A 21,408-nucleotide genomic window follows, 5' to 3' on the forward strand; every position below is an offset into this window, starting at 1 on the left:
CCCCCACCACTGCCACCCAAGAGCCCCCCGCCATTGCTGCCTCCGCCACCCAACAGCCCCCCGCCACTGCCACCCAAGAGCCCCCTGCCATTGCTGCCTCTGCCACCCAACAGCCCCCCGCCACTGCCACCCAAAAGCCCCCTGCCATTGCTGCCTCCGCCACCCAATAAGCCTCCCCCAACCCCACCCAACAGGTCACCACCACCCCCTCCGCTCCCACCACCAAGCAGGCCCCCCAGAAGGCCACCGCTCCCACCACCTCCACTTCCACCAAGCAGACCCCCCAGGAGAGGTCCTCCACCATCACCACCAGCTTTACCCATGGGCACCTCTCTCAGGGCTGAGCGGAGAGCATCACTCTGCTGCAGGGTGCCTGAAATGGCTGCAGAGAAGCAAAGGCATTAGTGAGGGCTTCCTCCCCCAGGCGCCACCTCTGGCCCACTCCTTGGCTCTCTGGGCCCCACCTTTCCCACCGGTAGAATGTCAAGGTCGAATGGGGAGACTCCCCCAGGCCAATCCAGCCCTGACATTCAGGTGGGCTCACTGCTAACCTGGACCTGCTCTTGCTTTAACTAGATTTCAACATCATTCACCGAACCTGGAAAGATTTTCTTCCTTCTACTCCCTTTCAAGTGCTCCACACTTTAGAGCTTATAAACCTGCTTGGATGGCATCAGAGCAGGTCTTTGTTTGCCAGATGACAAAAATGAGCTCCCAAGAATTAAAGGGGGGAATAATTACAGCCCCCACATTTGAAGGCCTTCAATGTATGTACCAGGAATGGGACCACGTTTTCAGAAGGCTACCTCATTCATTCTCAAACCAGTCCTCTATGACGGGGGCCACAATCACATCCATGTTGCAGACGAGAAAACTGAGGCTCAGAGAATTCAAGTTGTGGACTTAAGGTCGGTCAGTATTTGAACCCTGGGAAGGCTGACTCGAGGACCCAAGCTCTTAGTCACTGCTTCTACCGCCTCAGGCATGAAGTCCTCAACATGGTGTAAGTGTGTTGGGAATGGTAACCAAAAGCAAAAGGGGAATAATTTACCCACCCACCTGATGTGAAGAGGGTCCTTGGGACTTCAGAGTTGGCTGGACTGCCCTGCCCACCCCACGTCACCCCTGACTGCCGCAGGCCTGGACTCACCATTGCTCAGCACGTCTTTGGTAACCCTGAGGACAGTGTTTGTTTCTGCGCGGGTGCCACAGAGAGCTGCCACAGACAGAGCAGCCACGCACCAGGCTGTCCACATTCTGGCACTGCTTCCCTGCTGAGGAGACAGTGCATCAGAGTCACCACCCTGGAAGCAGGTGGAGCTAGGTACTCCCTGCCAAGAATCGTATCGGGATCCCGAGGCTCAGGGACATACGGGGCAGGGTCCAGAATTCCCAATACCATCTTCTAAGTTGAATGAATGAAATGAATCTGGAGACACAGAGCAGACCCATTAACCAAACTGTCCTAGAAACATGGATGTCTGATTATCCCCCAGGATGAAATTTCCAAATGGAGCATCAGGGAGAGAGGTCATGAGGACTCCAACCAAAATAGCAAACTCACAGCAGGCAGACTCTAGGGAGAATCTCTCCAGCATCTACCCGTCTGTTCACCCACCAATCCATCCATCCTCCCATCCACTCATCCTTCCTTCCTTCCTTCCTTCCTTCCTCCCTTCCTTTCATCTGTCCTTCCTTCCTTCCTTCCATCCATCTGTCCATCCATCCTTCTGTCTACCCATCCACCCCTTCATAAATCCATCCATCCATCCATCCATCCATCTATCCATCCTCTTATCAGTTCATCCGTCTATCAACACATTCATCTAGACACAATTTCAAGCATCCATCCAGCCAAAAATCACTCCTACCTCTTTGAAGGAGACAGTTCTCTACCAGGTACTTGAGATTAAGAGCTCTGGATCAGAGCTATCTGGGTTCTAATCCTTAGACAAGAGAGTTTACCTTTTCGAACCTCTGCCTCCTAATCACTAACACACTGTTTCTGGTACGTAGTAGGCAACAAACAGCAGTTACTGTTACTGTTTTGGCACTATTATTTTAGACCCCTAAGAAGTGGGTGGGGGGCGCCTGGGTGGCTCAGTCGGTTAAGCGTCCGACTTCGGCTCAGGTCATGATCTTGCGGTCCATGAGTTCGAGCCCCACATCAGGCTCTCTGCTGACAGCTCAGAGCCTGGAGCCTGCTTGGGATTCTGTGTCTCCCTCCCTCTCTGCCCCTCCCCTGCTCACACTCGCTCTCTCTCTCAAAAATAAATAAACATTAAAAAAAAAAGGAAGTGGGTGTGGAGTGTTATCGATTGGGAGCGAGGAAGCATGCATTTTGGGATAAGCTGCTCAGTCTTTAAGAAACCTTATTTTGCTGCCTCCATGCCCTCACCCACTTCTCTCACTCTGTCAACTCAGTCTACCTAGTCATCAGCTTCAGAGCACCATGGACTCTCCTCTGGGCCACATTGTAAAATCATTGGCTTCAGCCCCCTCCACTTATGCACCCTCTTCCCTTTTCCAAAGCCTCCAGGTTTTTTCCCCACTCCATCTACTCCCAGAATATTGGAAGCACTCATTTATACTAGAATATGAAGGGTTAATATGTGCAAAAAAATCTTTTTCTGGTTTCCTTACCTCATCCTAACCCACTACCCAGAAAGTTCTCTGTTCAAAGAGGGATCATCACCTTCGGTTAAAAAGATGGCACCAATGGAGGGAGATCTGGCAAGCAGCTGAGGAGTCTCAGAGAAATAGCAAAGGCACCAGATACCCCAAATCCCTGAGAATTGTAAATGCAGCTCTGTTAACTCAGGTCACTGGGGTGACTCAGGCCCTTTTCAGAGCCTCCCTGAGAGGCTTTTCTATGTCCATGTTATAGGAAAGACAGAAGAGGCTCAGAGAGGGGTTACGCAGGCAGGTTTCCAGTCTAAGACTCTCCTCATTGCTTCCTGAGGCCTCAGCCTCCCCACTGCCCAGACACTGAATAGGGAAGGGGCTCCTCCTTACCCTGCAAGGTCCTGGCAGCTCAGTCTTGAGAGGTCCTGTTCACCAGGCCCTCTGCTTTTGCCTGAATCTATTCAGAGGCTGGCCTTATATAGCAGCTGGGTCTGAGTCCAGACCTAGAGAGGGAAACACCATGTAATTATGAGAGACTGGAATCCAGATTTGCTCTGCAAATCAGACATTGAGCTCCAAAACCACAAATAGCTGCGGTTTGTGGCTAATTCTGAGAGCTACGTTCACTCACTCCCGGATGGTGTCACATGAGCTGAGGTTTATCAGCCCCTGGTCCAGACACGTTACTGGAGACTCCAGCTAGGCCCCCACATGGGGGAACCAAAAACACCTACAGTTGCATCTGGTTGCCACTCCAGATGGCCTGGGCAGCCAGGAAGTGCCCCCAGACTGGACTCAGCAGCAGGCTAACTCAGATTCAGACTCAGCTCAACCCCCAACTCGCCACATGACCTTGGGCCAGCCACTTCCCTTCTCTGTGCTTCTCATTGTTTCCATCTGCTAAATGGGTATAACACCTGCTTCACAGGACTGATTTGAAGATTCAGGGAGATGTATATAGAGCTGACTCTCCAAACTTGGGGCTGGTGTGAAGGGAACAAGTAGATGGGCTTCTTTTGACCTGAAGATTTTTCTCCCAATATTTCATTATGAACTGTTCACACATACAGTGAATTTGGAAGAACTGTAAACTGCAGGGAACGGTACATTTCCCCGTAAACACTTCAATACGTATGCCATTGCGATTGTTTTCTTTGGGTGTAAAGCTTACAGACAGTGAAATGCACAAGTCCCAAGTGTTTATTTGTTGAACTTTGACAATTTTATTCAACGATGGAGCCCACACCCCTGTCTCAATATAGAACTTTCCATCACCCCAGAATGTTCCCTCCTGCCCCTTCCCAGGCAACGCCTCCAGAGGCAGCCACTGCCCCTCCAAGACCTGCTGGGACACAGCCCAGGTCCCTTCCTTGGCATCCAAGGTAAGTCTGCTCCTCTCTCCACTCCCCACCTCCGTTCCCCGTCTCTGGGCCTTTGCACGTGCAATATTTGCCACAGAACACCCTTCTCTAGACTCCACTGATCATAGTCATACAGAAATGTCAGCTGCTCTGCAAAGCTTTCTGTGACAACCCCAAGCCTGCCCCCCTTCCTTGGCCCACCCAGCACCTTCAACAGCCCATGTGATATGGTGTGGCTCTGGCGAACCAGGAGTGTGCCCCACCGCCAGCCAGCACAGGCACAGACACCAGTGTAGGGAACGGACCACACATGCTCTCACTCCCCACCGGGTGCACTGTAAACTATAGAGGGCAGTGCACACAGGAAGGTGGTTCTCAGTCGCCTGAGGCTCTGTGCCCTCCTCAGTCCCGAGACCAGCCAGACCCTGGTGGCCATGAGGCTGGCCTGTCCCCTGGGGCACCAAGAGGATTAGTACAGCACTGGCGCCAGGGAGATCACCTGGACTTAGTGTCCAAAAGGCTCCTTTGTCTGGGCCTGAAGCAGCCAGGCCCTGGGAGGTGACTGAGTCACGCAGGGGGCCAAGTGGGGGGCTCACGCAGGGGGGACTGAGGGAGCAGGAAACAGAACCGCTCCCATTCCTGACCCTTCCTTCAGCCTGTTCCTGTCATGAATGGTCAGTGGCCAGGGCTGCAAGGGAGCTAGCTGTCCATGGTGGGGGGGGGGCGCTCCCTGCACATCTCATTTCAGGCCTCTACTCTAAGTGCAGAGGTTCAGAGCTGGGCTGTGGAGCCAGGGGGGCCTGCGTTCAAATCCTGGTCTTGTCACTTCCCAGCTGTGTGGCTGTGGGTAAGTCACTTAACCTCTCTGTGCCTCAGCATCCTCACTTATGGAATGAGGGTAAAAACAGTTCCTAGAAAGCACGGTTGGTTCACAGAGTCGAAAACATGGTGTATCTAAAGCACTTGGACAAATGCAGCAAGTATTACTTTTAGAACATAGCAGTGAAAAATCCAGGCTTTGGAACTAGGGTCAGAAGGATCTGGTTCAAGTCCTGGCTCCGCCACTGAGAAGCTGTCCAATTTCGCGTCTCTGAGCCTCTGTTCCCTCACATGTAAAATAGAGAGACCCTGTCCACGGATTATGATCGCGATAAAAATGAAGTGAGGTAAGGGGTGTGAAGCCTGTAACACGAGACTGATACACGCTTGGGGCCCAGTGGAGACAAGCTTCTCTCACTGCTACTCCATGAGGCCACAGGACTCACCATAATGAAGCAGATACCTGACCTGGCAGCGCTCTTGGTCGAGCGGGACAATGGGACCAAGGGGTGACAATCCAATGTGGTGGGTACAATAATGGACCCTGCCTGTGGCACAGAGAGGCTGGGGGCTGAGGTGCTCTGCGTGTTGAGGGACAGCAAGTTTGCCAGGCACACTTGGGGGGAGTGTCTGGTGCTCAGGAAGACGGAAATGCCATCCAAGGGCCTGGCTCCACATCACGTGCATTTACCACAGGCCAGGAGCTCTTCTCTGTGCCTCACATTTTCTCATTTAATCCTCAGATGACCTCTGAGTAAGTCCGAGAGTGTTCCCATTTCACAGATGAGGAGCCTGAGACACAGAGACGACTCTGCTCCTTCTCCGTGCTCCCAGAGGAGTCGACGGAGGCCAGGTCACGGGCGGTCTCAAATGCCACCCTGGGATTTTGGATGATTTCCTGCTGGCAGTGAGAATCCAGACAATGAAGGGCTGTCAGCGGTGATGAGATGGTCAGATGAGGACAAGGGGGGGCTGGTGGAGGATGGGACGGGAGAGAGGAGGGAGGGACAGATTGATGAGGAGGGTGTGCGGGGTGCAGGCAGAGAGGAGGGAGTAGATGAAGCCATGGTGAGAGGGCAGAGCAGTGCATGAGCTCACCATGCTAAGTGCTGGGTAACCCTCAAAACCTTATTACTATTATCCTCAAGTTACTGATGAAGAACCAAGAGTCAGAGAGACTGAATGACGTGCCCAAAGTCACGTGGCTAATCAGCAGGTAGGATGGGATTTGAACTCGGACAGCTAATCCGGGCCACTCAGTTAACCATTGCCCTGCTCTGGACAGGAGTGGGGGGACAATGGAAGAGGGAAAAGAGTCAAAGATAAATCCCAACATGCCACTTCGCACCGGGCTTGGCATACATGCCGACAGGTTCCCATAATTGTAGGCTGAGTGGATAAAGGGGGGCAGAAGGGAGGGAGGGAAGGAGGGTGGGAAGGTGGGAGGGTTGATGGGTGGTCACAGGGTCATTCCTATGGTGGACAAACTTTGAGATGGGCTCTAACTCTTCTGCCTCCCCAGATCCTGAGTCACTTCCCAAAACTTTATTGGCACCTTGAGCCCACCCATAAATGCCAACTTGAGGCCATTCCCCAGGACCCAGGAGGCCCATCCTGAGCAATGGGGAGGAGCCAGGACCGAGGCTGGACCCCCAGTTTCCCACCCCAACTCGGCCGCTGTATGGTCTGGGGTCCGCCAACAGTTTTCCCATCCGCACTATGAGCATTTAGTGTAGCTTTGTTCTGTCCCCAGGTAAGTCCACCGCCAATGTGCAGACAGTAGGAATCCCTCCAGGGCAAGACCAGGTCACCCTTGCTTCCTGGAATGCTGGCTCCTTTTCTCCCTAGAGGACTCCTATTCACCCTTTGGCTCAGAGAGAAGTCCCATTCTGTCTCAGAGACACAGAGACAGACAGACTCAGAATCAGACAGCTCAGAGAGACAGGGTGAAAGACACAGGTCCTGAAAAACAGACAGGGGGGAGGGGAGTAAAGGACAGGGGAGGGGACAGGAGGAGCTCGAGGCAGAGGTGAAGGAAGGCAGGACAAGACACAGAGGCTTCCCAGGCCAACTGGGTAAGTCTGGGATGCAAAGCTACAAAGACCAGGCCCCAAGTCCCTCACCTCCCAGGAGCCCTGGACTGGAGCTGGAGAGGGTCCAGAAACAGAGGCCAAGGCAGCCCCTGTGTGACTGGGGAACAAACCAGCCGGGAGGTACTGAGATAGAGGAGTGGTTTATTGAAAGCTCACAACTCTCCCCTGAGGCCAGAGCTCTCTTCAAAGCGGAGTCCTGTGGCCAGCCCTGTAGTCCCCACCCCAGGCCGGGGGCAGAGCTGCAGGGCCAGAGCACCTGGGTGGTCCTAGGTGGTCCTGGGTGGGTAAGGGACACTAATACTGTCACCGACGCAGGCTAGAGGCTGGGAGGGAAACTGAGGCAGAGTGGGCAGGTGTACAGACTCTGGCAGTGAATGGGGAGGGAAGGTGGCCGTCTCTCAGCTTCAGGATGCCACGGTCAGCACAACAGCATTCTGCAAGGAGCGATGGTTCTCAATTACATCATCTGGGTCCTTGTGCCCAAGACCCCTGCCATGCCCTCTATCCCTGCAGCCACCTCTGTGTCGTCCTCCTAATCCTCCCCTTGGTCCCGCGCCCTGGAGTTAGCACTGAACCTGGAGCACAGCAGGCACTCAGGAACGGGATGAATGAGCGAATGCATGAATGAATGAATGACATCCAGTGCGGGAGAGGTCACTGACTTTCGAACTTAAGTCAAGAGACCCAAGTTCATGGGCCATTTCTCCTGCTAATTTCCTGTGTGGCCTTGGGCCAGAAATTTGGCCTCCTTTATCCCTGATCCTCATCTGAGAAATGGATCCATAACTCCTGGCTCTGCCCACCTCCCACAGCCATTCCAAGACTCAACACTGAAAAGGATTGTGAGGCCATGTTGCTATTGAGCAAGAAAAAAAAGTGTCAAGACCTTCTAGCCATGCCTGCCACAGGCACAGGGTCAAGGAGAGACAGGACATGTATTTGCCACCCCTGGGCCAGCAGAGCTGTGGTTCTGGGAGCGAATCTGAGAGTCCATTCTATAGGTCAGACACGTGTCTGAATTCAACAGGAAAGGACTCTGTGACCGACGGACAGTGTCAGGAGTTTTAAGTGAGGCTCTCCAGAGACAAGATGAAGGCCCGGCGAGGCCACACCTGTACGGGAGGCTCACCTCTATGATCTCCAGGGCTGCAGTGGCAAAATTGACATTGAGAACCTTAGGCAGGGGAATTCCAACATCCAGGTCCACTGCGAAAAGGAAATGGTTAAAAGCAAAGGTACGTGGGGGCTGGGACCAGTGTCCTTAGGCCAGCCATTTCTGTTCTTGGGGACTCAGTTTCCCTTGTTGGCGGACTCATACCCATCCTACTAAACCCAAACAAAAGTGCTCCTTTTCTTTATCTATATCATCAGTGTCTCCCCTCAGGTTCTGTCAGCCCCCTGCACACTCTGAGTCATCTATATTCTTTTTTTTTTTAATTCTTTAAATGTTTATTTATTTTTGAGAGAGAAAGACAGAGTGGGAGCAAGGGAGGGGCAGACAGGGGGAGACACAGAATCTGAAGCAGGCTCCAGGCTCTGAGCTGTCAGCACAGAGCCCAACGTGGGGCTCGAACTCACGGACGGTGAGATCATGACACGAGCCGAAGTCGGACCCTTCACCGACTGAGCCACGCAAAAGCCCCTGAGTCCATATTCTAGTCATTCGTTTATATGACTATTTCCCTCTGGATTGTGAGCCTGAGGACAGGACACTGGTCAGATAGCTCTCAGGGCCCGGGGTCTGGTGTGATGGAGGTACTAATCGATGTGGTTTGAAATGGAACATTGGTGCCTCAGTTTCTGCATCTTGGAAATGGGGATCAACCCCCCTCCAGCCTCAGTGTCTCTATCAGAGCAATGAACCATCCTGAGTTCAGACACTCCACGTTTCCAAGAAGATAGCAAAGTCCTCCCATACCATTGAGCTTCGGCACGTAGGCCACCCGGACCACATCACTGAGCCATTCTTCTAAATGGGATGCCTGCAACAGAGCACAGGGACGGCTGGGAGGTGTGGCTTCACAGGGAGCAGCACACCCCTCCCCAGGGAGGGAATCCAGAGATCCAGCTTCTGAGCCTCCCCAAAGCCTGAGGACACAGTTCCTGGTGGGCACAGGGCCCACTGGGGTGGCTGCCAATGACCCCAAAGGGGACTCTGATTTAGGACAGCTTCACGCAGGCCCCACGAGCTTCGAAAAGTTGCCTTCCTAGAGGAAGGGTCTGTGGGGCCTGGAAGGGGCAGTGCCTGCGAAAGAGAGCAGAAAACATGCCAGCTCCTATGTCCAGCTCCAGTAGAACTTTGAGCGGTCTGCTCTTAGATTTTTATTCATTTAGGGACCCTTAGAATGTTCTAGAACCTGAGACCATTGAGAGACTCCAGGACCTCAGAACTCTGAGAAGCAGGACACTAAGGGCTCTCTGGGGCTCTGAAGCGCTAGAACTTTCTGAGTTCCGGAACATTGTTACTTGTGCAAAGTTCCAGAATTTTGAACCCTTGTGAGATTCTGGATGTTTACGATTTGTGAGCTTCCAAGACTTTGCAAGACGATGAGATTCACCTTCCTAAGACGATGACTCTTTCACACACACATACACGCACATGCACACCTGCTCTGACGTTTGGCCACTCTGGCTTGCTGGGGCAGAGCCCAGACTGAGGCCAGCTCAGTCGTACGACCGTGACTCATCCTACCCCTTTCTACCCCCCACTTGAAGACCCTCACCACTGGCAAGCTGCTCACTCTCCCAGGAACTTACATCAAAGGCGTGGGCAAAGGAGGAGGCCAGCTTGACACGAAGCCTGGAGGAGAGAAGAGAGGTGTTGGGGGGCCCCACCGCCCACCACACCCCCAGTGCGCCCCACTCCTAGCTCTCCAGGATCAGGAAACAGGGTGACAGCTCCAACTCTGCCTCTATCTGGCCTCGACTCAGAGACTCAGTTTTCTCACCTGTAAAATGGGCCTGAAGGGATCTAACTTCTTCTGAGATATCATGACTGCCCCCTCTGATGCTCTGGCCCTGGAGCCTTGGTGTCACTCCCAGCTGGCCCCGGGCCAGTGGCTGAACCTCTCTAAGCAGTGGCCCTCCCACAGACCAAGCTCTGGGCACAGGGTTCCCCGCATCCAACACGCGAGCACTAAAGACAGCAACACCGACGGATCCCAGCTGACCCAAATGCAGGGCCAGGGCCAGAGCCCGGATGCACGCCTCTATTTCCTGAAGCCTGAGGCATGAACTGCCACCAGGAAGGGGAGGCAAACCCAGGCAGCGGGCAAGTTTAGAAATGGTGGTAATGGAGCCTTGCAGGGGGGTGCAGGGGACACTAATGTGGGGTCAGGTGAGCACTGGGGGCCTACGGTTCAGGACAGGCAGATCCCAGAGGCCCCTGGGAAATCCCCCGTACCCAGGGGAGGGGCAGGCAGGTCCCCAGGCCTCAGACCAACGTGACAGCACTGGGCCTGGAGAGCGGAGGCCCAGACCGCAGACCTGCTTCTGGGGACAATCCACTGTGTGAGCCTGGGCTTTGCTGACTGTAAAGTGCTGGGCGTGTGTCGGGAAGGACTACCATCAACATCACCCTCTCGGATCTTATGATTACCATGGGGCCTAGTTACCACGGGGGTGGGCCCTTGAGAGAAGTACGCAGCCTGCATGAATAACAAAGCACGGCACAGCCATCTCTGTGGCTAGCCTCTGCGGCTGATCACTCAGAAGTTCAGACTCCGTGTCCTGGCAGCAGGTGCATCTCCCAGGGTCAGATTTGGAGCAGGTGCGATGGAAGAAGCCTGCTCCGGATCCTGCTTCCCTGAGCCCCTATTGTCTCATCTGTAAAATGGGCTAACACCGACCCCTCCCTGGCAGGTCCTGGAGGCAAGGAAGATGCTGGTAACTTAGTTGATGCTCAGTGAATGGGAGGCGGTTCTAGCGGGTCCCTCATTCTTGTTCCCAAAGACAAGGCCCAGGACCCAATGTTACCGTTCCAGGGACAGCGAGAGGTGCAGCTTGGTAGCCGAGGGGGCCAGCTGGGCATTTAAAGTCAAAACCTGCATGGGGAAAGCAGGTGGAGGTTACCCATGAATTCAGCAGGAGGAGCTTGAGGGCAGGTCCCCTTGGGCCAACAAGGGACCCACCCCGTTCCCTCCACAAATCCTTGCTATGGCCCTCTTGTGTGTTAGGGCCCGTGCTGGGCTCTGAGGAGGTAGCTTGAAGGTTCTGGTGTTCAAAAACTGGAGGACTGAGAGTGACTGATGTTGTATGAGAGGAAGCTCGGGGCCTCCAGGAGCCTGGAGAGACCCTCAATCCAGCCTACAGCGAGGAGAGGTGTTCCCAGTGAGGTGACGCCTGAACTGAATCTTGAAAGATGAAACCAAGTGTGCGGGGAGGGGATGGCACTGCAGGTGGTGGACCCTGCCCGACAAAGGTGGGGAGCTGGCACCTGGTGGCCCTGAGTAACTGTGGCTTCGGGAGAAGGAAAGGCAGAGGATGAGGCAGGAGGGCACTGAGTGCCAGGTGAAGGTGCTTGGTCCTGGGGGGGGCAGGGCAGAGAATGAGCAGGGGAGGGACCTGCCTCTGCCCCGAGGTGCCTTGGGAAAAACTAGCAGAGGTGGAGGGCCGGGAGGAAGCCCGAGGGTCACCCGAGAGACGTCTGAGCACACAGAGGCTGAGAACATGGGGAGTCTCTCCTGAGACTCCCTGCTCTGAGGAAAGCAGAGTGGACGGGACTCGGGCCAGGACAGATGTGTGACGGGAGCAGGCAGGAGTCTAAGCGGGTGCTGGGGCTTGGCCCAGACGATGACAATGGCAGGGGGCACTTCCTGTGCTGTGCCACGCAGGGTGTCCCACTCTGAAATCAGGGGTAAGGCTCCCCAGCATCCCGGAGAGGGCAGCCCTGCTCAGAACCCCGGTGCCAGGCCCCCTCGGGCACTCACCGCATTCAGCTCGAAGAGGGCTTCGGGGGTCCCTTTAGGGCGGTAGGACAGCACACGGATGTTAGCTGGGATAGACACTGTGGCCTTCTTGTTCTGGAGAGTGACCGAGGCTGCCTCTTTCACCCGTATCAAGAGCAGGAGCTGCTGGCCCGGGGGCAACTTTCCCAGGGCCTGGAGAGAGGCAGGGGCCGGGCAGGGGGCACGAGGGCAGCTTCAATGCCCCAATAATAGAATCAGTCAACAAACACTCACTGAGCACCTAATGGGCCCTTGGCACCATGCTGGGTGCTAAGGTTATAGCCTGAACCAGACTGTCTTGCTCCCGGCCCTCTGAGGCTAACATTCAAGTGGGGAGACATCAACCCATGAATCAGACTCCCACCTCGCAGTCAAAATCCCCTGCAAGAGCCACAGGCTCTACATGACCCGTCCTCTGCCCTCCTCTCCATCTTACCTCCAACCACTGGCCCCTCGTTCTCCTCTCCAGACTCACTGGCCACTCTACTGTCCCTCCAACCTGCTAGGTATACTCCTACCTCAGGGCCTTTGCACTTGCTGTTTCCTCTGCTGGAAATGTCTCCCCCAGGTACTTGCGTGCTTCCCTCCCTCAGCTCCTTCAGCCTACTGGTCAAATGTCACCTCGGTGAGGCCTTTGCAGAGCACCCTGCTTAAAAGCACTATCCCCACCTTCCTAATCTGCCTTCACTGCCCCATTCTCTTTCCACCTTCTGATGCTATGTATATTCTACTTATTCATTTGTCTGTCACCCCCACCAGGACGGCAGCTCCTGAAGCAGAGGCCTTTTGTCTGCTTTTTGTCTTTTGCTCCGTCTGTGTGCCCAGTACCTAGCACAGGGCCTGGGACTTAGTAGGTTCTCAGTGAATGGTAGTTGACTGACTGTATGAATCACACACTCAGGAGAGTCCAAGTTTCATAATCATGACGTCATAGAATGATAGAAGTGCTGGGAACCACAGAATCACAGAATCAAGCTTAGAATCACTTGAATACTGGGATCCGGGGACCAATCCAAGCCCAGACTCCCAGAGTTGCAGGGTCATAAGGACAGGGAGTCACCAGATTCCATCCTTATGTGTCCACAGGTTCTGAAGCCACGGAACCAGATTGAGAGCGGGGGCCATGGGGCTCTGACGCTGTGAGAACAAAGGCTACAACCTCCCGAGACAGGCCCAGCCTCCCCGAGCTGGAGGGACGTGGCCCGGCTTACTGCAGGCATGGGTCCCCATTCCTGCCACTTCTGCCTCCCCAAGTCTTCTCCATCTTACAACTCCTGCTCTCAGGAGGTTCTTCTGAATGTCTAGCCCCATCTCTTCCTTTGCCTAAGACTCCTGTGCCCTTTAGCCAAGGACTCCAAGAAGCAGAGGCTTCTACGACATCCACCAAGGCTGATCTGAATCACCACCACCAAGAGTTCAATTTGTCCTCTGTGTCTCCAAACTCAGCTGCCCCCTCGATCTTCCCCAGTGGAAACCTTCTGGGCCTCACCCCCACCTCTATCAGAATCTGCTATTACATAAGGACCTTGCAGGAGTCATTTCAACTTCAGTATGAGTTCAGATGCCCACGGCTAGCAAGTGGCTGGTCCAGCCCTAGTGGAACAGTCAGGAAAGCTGAAGCCAGGCCCTGAAGCCACACACTGATTGATGTGCACTAGTCAAACCCCCCTGCCAAGTCCTCTCCTTTTCCTTCCCTCCTCCAGGCCAGCACCCAGAGTCTTCTCCCTGGGGGCAGAGAAGACTGAGACCAGGATGAAGCTGGGCAGGTGGAAAGAGGGGAAGAATCTCCTGTCCTCTGTCATGGAGAGGACAAATACCCAGCTGACTTCTGGGCAGTTAAACTCTGATCCTTTCCTCTCCAAGCAAAAATCTGCTGTCAGGAAAGTTTAAGTGTAAGGGATTCAAACTTGAGTGGGGATTTGGACTCAACATTCAATTGCAGCTCTCTGGGGAGCTGTATTGGGAAAGATTCTGGAGTTCACTCAGGCTCATCGGGAAAGAGCTACAAGGATCAAAGCCCATGAGAGGGTCACTCACCTCGGGGACCAAAGCTGCCAGGTCTGTCGTTGTCAATGGCACGTTGCTGGGAACCTGGACCCAAGACCAAATGGGGTGTAGGGTGAATACAGAGACAAGACAGGAATTCTTGAGCGCACACAAAGCTGTTTTGCCCACACCCCACCCCACCCCTGCCAATTACGCACACACAACCCTACACACACTCATGTTCCTCCTATTGGCCAACGATGAGTGTTTACTACTCGCCAGGCACACGCTAAGGGTTTTGTGTGCCTTTGCTCATTTCCGCATCTATGACATTAGCTCAGAGAGGTAGGTGCTGTGATTACTCCCATTTTACAGACGGGAAGCCTGATGCTCCTGCCCAAGGTCATAAGCTGGTGAGTCGTACTGCAGGATTTGACCTGGGCAGGCTAACTCCAGAATTTTTAAACTCCTCTGCCAGACCTCACAATCTGAAGGTCCAGGGATCTGGTCCCAGACATTTCTGCCCTTTATCCAAACAGTATTTTCAAAAATGATGAGTTTGCTTCCAGTGTTAACAAATCAAGAAATTTCATATAAATTTGCCAGGCTCTGGCTAAAAATTTGGAAAACCTGGTCACACTGGGCCTGTACCCCATCCCCTTGGGGAAGCTGAGTGGCAGGCAGGCACAGGCTCCCTCATTCACTACAGTCCCATCAGGCAGGCTTTCACTGATAATGGCCCAGCGCCCCCAGCCCTGATGGTTGAGGTCCCTGAACTACACGTGCCTACTTCTCAGAACATGCCTGTTCACACAGGATAAATATACACACACGTTCTCTCCTGACCAGAGGATTCCCAGACACTTACCCAACACACAGCTATCACCCACAGGGGAGGACAGCACCAGAACACAGCCACTATGGTCCCTTTCTCCTGCCACCCACACACACCCACAAGCTGCTCAGACACACACATTTTCACACTCGGTCTCTCCCTGGCCTTCCCAGTCTCCTCCCCCCAGCTAGAAGACACCTGGCTCCCGGCTTAAGGCCCTATTCCCACCTCCCACAGGCCTTGACAGTGCTCTCTGGACCCCCACCTTCAGGAAGTGAGTGATCAACCCACACTCCCTTCAGCCTGAGCTGCAGGCAAGGGCCCCAGGTGGCTCAGACTCACTGCCTTTGGAAAGGGTGAGACCAAGAAAAATGTCTCTGGGTGGAGCTCCTGGAGATTAGGCCTTCCAGACATCCGTGAGGGTATGAAAAGGGCCAGAATGGAAGCAGAGAGGTCCGAGAAGCTTTAGAACAAATGTCCGAGTGACCTTTGGTATAGTCCAGCCCTAGTTTTCTTTTTTCCAACTCAACTCTGCTCTTGAGAAAGCAGTGGAAATGTGAACCACTCACACTTTAGTATAAAATCGGGCTCTGACTCCAGAAGAACTCATAAGGTACAGGGATGGAAAACTAGCTACATTTCATATGCAAGTTCTGACCAATCGAAGGTCACTTCCTGGAGTGCCACGTTGAGAAGGATTCAGAGGTCCCATTCAGATTTAGCCAAGCAGAGGGCCATTATCAATTAGCGATGCCTGCCACAAGGACAAGAGTGGGCACATGCATGCCATAAATTGTCCAGCCCTCTCCAACTATAGAGAAGAGGGCTAGTCAAGGCTGACCAGTGATGATGTGACTAGCTCATCACTAGCACTGCCAAGCCATAGTGGGACAGGGAGCCACACTTACCAGCTCGGGGGTGATGTCTATGTCGAGGGCACCGTTGGCCTGCAGAAGCCCAAACACAGTGTTGAAGAGGTACAGAGGCACAACCACCTGAGACGTGTGGTCATCCTTGGGGGGCACCTTGATGGGTTTCGGGGGCTTGGGGAAGTCGATGATGTCACCGGCTACGCTTTTCACGATGGGCTGTATGGGAGGAGACAGAATGGCTTATCCACCTCGCTCTGAGCCAGCATCCCCTACCCAGCCTCTGCCAGCGCCCCAGCACACCCCGGCTGTGGGCAGGGCCTTGACGGGGACTCACGTTGATATCCAACTCTATGTACTGGTTAGAGATAAGAGGCAGCGTGGCCAGAGTAAATTCCACGGACCCAAGAGCCCCAATGGGCACCAGGCCTGTATGGGGAGGGGAGGAGGGAGAAAGACTCCGTGAGCCCAGCCCCCAATAACAATAGGCCCAACTACTATTTATTGAGTGCCTGGCCTTCCACTAAGCATTCACCTGAACACTATGGTCGTCCCCATTTTATAGATAAAGAAACTGAGGCTCAGGCAGAGAAGTCACCAGCTCAAGGTCACACAACGCCACATATAGAGACAGAGGTGCCCCTAATTCTCTCTCCTTATCCTGGTTCTGCCGTTTGGTATTTTTCAAAGGCATCCCTGTCTCTGTAAGGCTCAGGGAGACTGGGGACCACTGCTGCTGTGGGACTTTGGGTTCCTGACTTAAATTAAGCTCTGGGCCTCAGTCATCTGGTCTGTCCAGATAATAATATCTGCCTCGTGCTCTGGACGGTGCCAAACACGCCATCGGTGTGGACAAGTGGCCTGCAGCCCCTGGCAGGGAGAGGCCTGGGTGGCTCAGGGCCTCTAAGCCCTGCTGAACTGGCCTCGGCCCGGAACCCCACCATTAGACCTCTTCCATGTGGCGGCCTCATCAGTCTGAGGAGGGAGTGAAAGGTCCCGGAATTCTGCCCCTTCCTGTTTCCCTTGGTACCCCCACCCACTGGGGTGATAGGAGGGAAGGGTAGAAGAGGCAAGGGGGAGGGGGTTGGGCCCCTGCTTACTCAGCGCAGTCCCCAGGAGCTCATTCACCACGCCCAGCACACTGTCCACCATGGGGCACAGCTGTGTCCGGAAGAGACAAGTGTTACAGGAAAATGGAAGTGGCCCCAGCCCAGTGCAGGGGGCAGGCTACATTTTCTCTAGATGATTTGCTCTGTGGTCCTGGGGACCAAGGCAAGTCAGAACGTGAGACAGATTGGGGGACACACGGGCGGGAGGCAAGGGGGGGACTGGAGCCTGAAGTGTCCGAAGGGGCAGGGGGTGGTACAGAGGGCCAGTTCCATGGGCCCCCTCAGAAAACCTCGAAGGATGCCGGAGGAGGGGGGGGGCACTGTTCAGAGGCCAGCTGGGGTGTGGGGACAGAGCCCTCCACTGTGGAGCAAAGGCAGCTGCCCCCTTTGAGGTCTCGGGCCCCTCCCGCTATCCGGGGGGGCACTGGGCAACCTAGGATTCAGACACTGGGGGGGGGGGCAGCCCCAGAGAGTCAGGCCTGTGCCCTGGGGCATCTGCTGCACACACAACACCACTGTGTGTTTGCTGGGCTCTGAGGACAGAGAGACAGTGGTGTGGCTTCCAGAATCCCAGGACTGGAAGTCATAGAATCTGAGTCCACCGGAGCAGGAACCCCAGAGTGACCCAGTCCAGCCCCTTCATTCTACAGCTGGGACAGGAGAAGAAAGGTGACCGGCCCAAGGTCCCAGAGAGACAAGAAGGTCACAGAGAGACAAGAGAGGGCTGCGTTTTCATTACACTCAGGGCCCCCAACTCCAGGGCTTCTGGGGTCAGGCATGTCACAGAAACAGGAGGAGGAGACCAGAGGGCCCAGGCCGGGCAGGAGCAACTCCTTCCTGGGTGCTGGTGCGTGTCACCTGCAGGAAGGAGGCTCTGTGCGGCTAGGGTGGCTGGCTGTACCAGAGAAGCCAGAAATTGGATTGCTACGAGAAACCTCCAATCTCTAAATGCTAGTAACTAAGTCTTATTTTTAAAACCTCTTAGAGCTACACAAATCCTGCTTTGCAGTCAGTTGTCCAGGTTAGGGGCGGTGATTTATTTATTTATTTATTTATTTTTAATGTTTATTTATTTTTGAGAGACAGAGACAGAAGGCGAGTGGGTTGGGGCAGAGAGAGAGAGAGAGGGAGGCACAGAATCCGAAGCAGGCGCCAGGCTCCGAGCTGTCAGCACAGAGCCCGACGGGGGGCTCAAACTCACGGACGGCGAGATCATGACCTGAGCCGAAGTCGGACGCTCAACCCACTGAGCCACCCAGGTGTCCCTAGGGACGGTGATTTAAACGTACCCACTCCCGCTTGTTGAAATCCGCCTGAAATGGGCCTGGGTCAGGGTCCTTGCAGCCTCCTGCACTTCGTTCCCGACTGGCTTTGTCAAGCCCAGGCCAGTTTTGCCAACCACAGGCTCCCACAGCTATTCCTCACAAGGACTCGTAAGAGAGGTCCTGCCAGAACTGTGGGTCTGGAGGTCTGGCCGCCCTTTGCTGGCTGTATGACCCCAGCAAGACCATCCCCTCACTGGCCTCAGTGAAAGGGGGCTGTGGACAGACCAGCTTTTCTCAGGTGTGGCTCACGTCCCCTGGAGGAAACCAGGACGGCTGGGGCAGGCCATGAGCAGGCATCCTAGAGCAGCTTAATTATAACACGTTTAACTTCTGATGTATCAATATATGTGTATGCAGTTTCCTGAACATGTTTGCCAAGCCCAGGGCTCTGCTTTAATTTAATTCAAAGTTAGTTTAAAGAAAACCATAGGGGCGCCTGGGTGGCTCAGTCGGTTAAGTATCCAACTCTTGATTTCGACTCAGGTCACGATCTCAGGGTTTGTGGGATCAAGCCCTGTGCCGGGCTCTGCGCTGACGGTGTGGAGCCAGCTTGGGATTCTCTCTCCCTCTCTCTCTGCCCCCTCTTGCTCTCTCTTTCTCTCCCTCAAAATTAATAAATAAACTTAAAAAAAAAAAGAAATCAAGAAAACTATTAAGTCAATAATGTAGGAGGCAAAAAGATAGAGCAGGGAGGAAGAAAGGGGCTTGGATTTGGGAGCAGGGGACTCAGGTCATCTGGAGCTATAAAGTCAGGATCCGGAAGGCTGGGGATGGATTGTGTCCTGCCACCTGCAGACTTGCCGGAGGCACCTGGGGGACTCGTGGGCGGGCCAGGATGGGATTACCCAGTGGGTGTGGAAGGGAGGAACAGCCTAATCCTGCCTGGCGCCCAGATTTACTCAAAGCCGAGGAAGGAGAGGTACAGTCATGGGGAGGGGCATGCCTGGCCCGTGACTCACACACTCACCAATCCCGGGAGCACCTTGAAGAGGGTCTGCTCCACGACCCCAAAGAGCGGTGCGGGCAGCAGCCTGGGTAGAGAGAGAAGTGTGAGGGTGTGGCCACCACACAGGGACAGCACCAACTGGGATGACAAGGCAGAGTGGGCACTGGGGGCTCTGGAGGTCTCCTGTCTCCTCTCCTGGGGCTGAGGGGGTTGACTCAGGCTTTGGAGACCTGGGTTTAAATCTTGGCTCTGTCTTGCCATGGAAAGCAGGGGGATGACTTTAGTTTACCCATCTGTACAATGCCCACCTTAAAGAATTGTTGGCTGCCGAGATTAAGTGGGAATGTACTCATGTCTGGTATACAGTCTGTGCTCCGTAAATGTCTGTTCCCTGCGTCTCCTCCAACATTTATAGACAAATGACATTTGGGTCCAGAACAGGACCTGGGTTAGAGCGGGGGCTCAATAAATATCTGTTGAGTGAATTCATGAACATTTGTTGAATGATTGAACGACTGAATGAATAAGAAGAAGATGTTCAGGTCTGTTTGGATCCTAGGGGAGCCTGGAGAGCAGGGGTGGCAACCACAGAACCACAACCACAGGTCGCCAACGCCATCCAGGCTCTACTTCCTCCAAGGCCGCCTCCAGCCCAGAGGAGCAGGAGGGAGCCACTGGAATTTAAGGAGCCCAAAGGCCCCACCTAGAAACTCTGGAAGGCCCTTCTGGAAACATAGGCATCCCTAGTTCCCCCTATTTATGGGAGCTAACACAGAGCTGTCGGATTACCCCTCGCGGCTACAGCCACCCAGCAAAGATGGGCTGGCAGTGTGGGAATCAGCCTGGAATCTAGAAACTAATGGGGCGGTGCAAAGTGTGAGGCAGGGGAGGGGTAGGTGCCCCAGGGGTGTGGGGTGGGTGCAGAGCCCTGGGGAAAAGCCTTGGATGAGTCCAGAGACCAGCCTGTGTCCATCCTTGCTGCAATCTGTGTGAGACCTTTGACAAGTCTCTTGCCCTCTTTGGGCCTTAGTTGTCTCATAGGAGTGATGGTTCAACACAGGTGTAGGGAGGGCCACTGTGTCCTGAACAGTTGGGGAAAGGGAGGGAGGTAAAAGTGCCAGAGCCTTCTGGATCATCAAATTTAGGTCTTCATTATACAGACGGGCCCAGAGGAGGAGGCTCCTCTGGGGTCACACAAGTCACAGGCAGAGCCGGGTCTCTGATGTACTGAGTTGGGGAACTGAGATGGCCAGGGTCTGCTCTATCTGGGAGAGGGGACGACAGGATCTCGGGCCAGGGTGGCTGGGGTGGAGAAGGGGGACGCCCAGGAGTGGGTGATGCTAGCTAGGGGCTGGGCAGTATCCCCTGTCGGTGCTGGGCCTCAGTCTGCGGGTCCGCGAAGCCGGCTGAACTTGGCCGGACCGACAGGAAGCTGGGTGATATCAGGACCCGCCCAGCCGGAGACCCAGGAGATGCCCCAGTGTGCGCCCCTCGAGGCGCACCTCGAGGTGCCCCTCGAGGACCCCCCCACACATACCCCCGCACGTGCAGGCATGGAAGCCGCCCTCTGTGGGCTTGAGCCTGCGGACTCACCCCGAGAGCAGGCTGATGTGGCCCAGGAGCGTGCTGCAGCGCTTGAGGACGAGCGTGGGCGTGCCCCGAGAGCTCACGCCCAGAGCCACCCGCGACGACACGTTCACCTCCGCGGCCAGCTGCAGGAGGCCCCCCAGGGGCCTGCGAGACCCGCTGCTGGGGGCGTGGCCAGGCTGCCCGGCCCACCAGACAGCGCCTGCCCAGGCCACGCCGCCCCCCCCCCCCCCGGGGGCTGCTAGGGCCCTGAGGAGTGAGTAGGGCCCCTGCGAGCTGGTTGGTCCCCACGCCTTCCTGCCACTCCCTGCCCCCATTTTCATGTTCCTGCATCCTCTTCTCCCACCTCCTCGAGTGAGCCCTGAGCCACGGGGCAGGGGTCTCCAGGAAAGTGAGATGGAAGTTGCTGGAGAACAGTGTGATGGAGGTCTCCGGGAGGGGAAATGGGGGGGAGAGGGGGGAGATCCAATATGGTGGGTGTCCCTTCGGGAGGAAGTAGGCTGGGAGGAAATGGGGGGGGGGGGTCAGTGAGATGGGGGTGACAGGACAACAGAATGGGGGTCCCCAGTGGAGCAGTGGGCTGGGCTGGGGAGCAGTGGGGTAGAGGTTCCCCGGGACGCACTCACCCAGAGCCATGCAGGCCCACCTTGGTGTGCAGGCTCAGCTGCACCCCAAACCCAGGCAGCAGCTTCAGCGACACCTTTGGCAGTGTGAGCTCCTCAATCTTCAGCCTGGGATGGCGACAGGAGTCAGGGGGAGGGCCCCTCACTCCCAGCCATCCTCCAGTGTCAGTCCCTTAGTGCCTGGGCCATCTCAGACCAGGTGGTGCCTAGACCCTCCGGTGGCGAGGGGGGGGGGGCGGGGGGGGATGTGTATCCCAGATCCCATCTGTAACTCATAAATCCAA

General features: G+C 55.0%; 1 protein-coding gene across 1 annotated transcript; it reads right to left on the reverse strand.

The window, feature by feature from the left end:
* Positions 1–7,022: 7,022 nt before the first annotated feature.
* On the reverse strand, positions 7,023–21,232 carry LOC125917532 (BPI fold-containing family B member 3-like; the record flags this gene model as incomplete). Its single annotated transcript, XM_049623711.1, has 13 exons — positions 7,023–7,332; positions 8,028–8,104; positions 8,817–8,880; positions 9,656–9,698; positions 10,874–10,941; positions 11,827–11,997; positions 13,882–13,935; positions 15,574–15,753; positions 15,872–15,963; positions 16,635–16,695; positions 18,936–18,999; positions 20,508–20,648; positions 21,128–21,232. Coding segments are annotated over 13 exons (1,150 nt in total), but the record flags the coding sequence as incomplete, so codon positions are not given.
* Positions 21,233–21,408: the final 176 nt, after the last annotated feature.

The sequence above is a fragment of the Panthera uncia genome, unplaced genomic scaffold (assembly GCF_023721935.1).
Source record: "Panthera uncia isolate 11264 unplaced genomic scaffold, Puncia_PCG_1.0 HiC_scaffold_1969, whole genome shotgun sequence".
Classification (NCBI taxonomy): domain Eukaryota; kingdom Metazoa; phylum Chordata; class Mammalia; order Carnivora; family Felidae; genus Panthera; species Panthera uncia.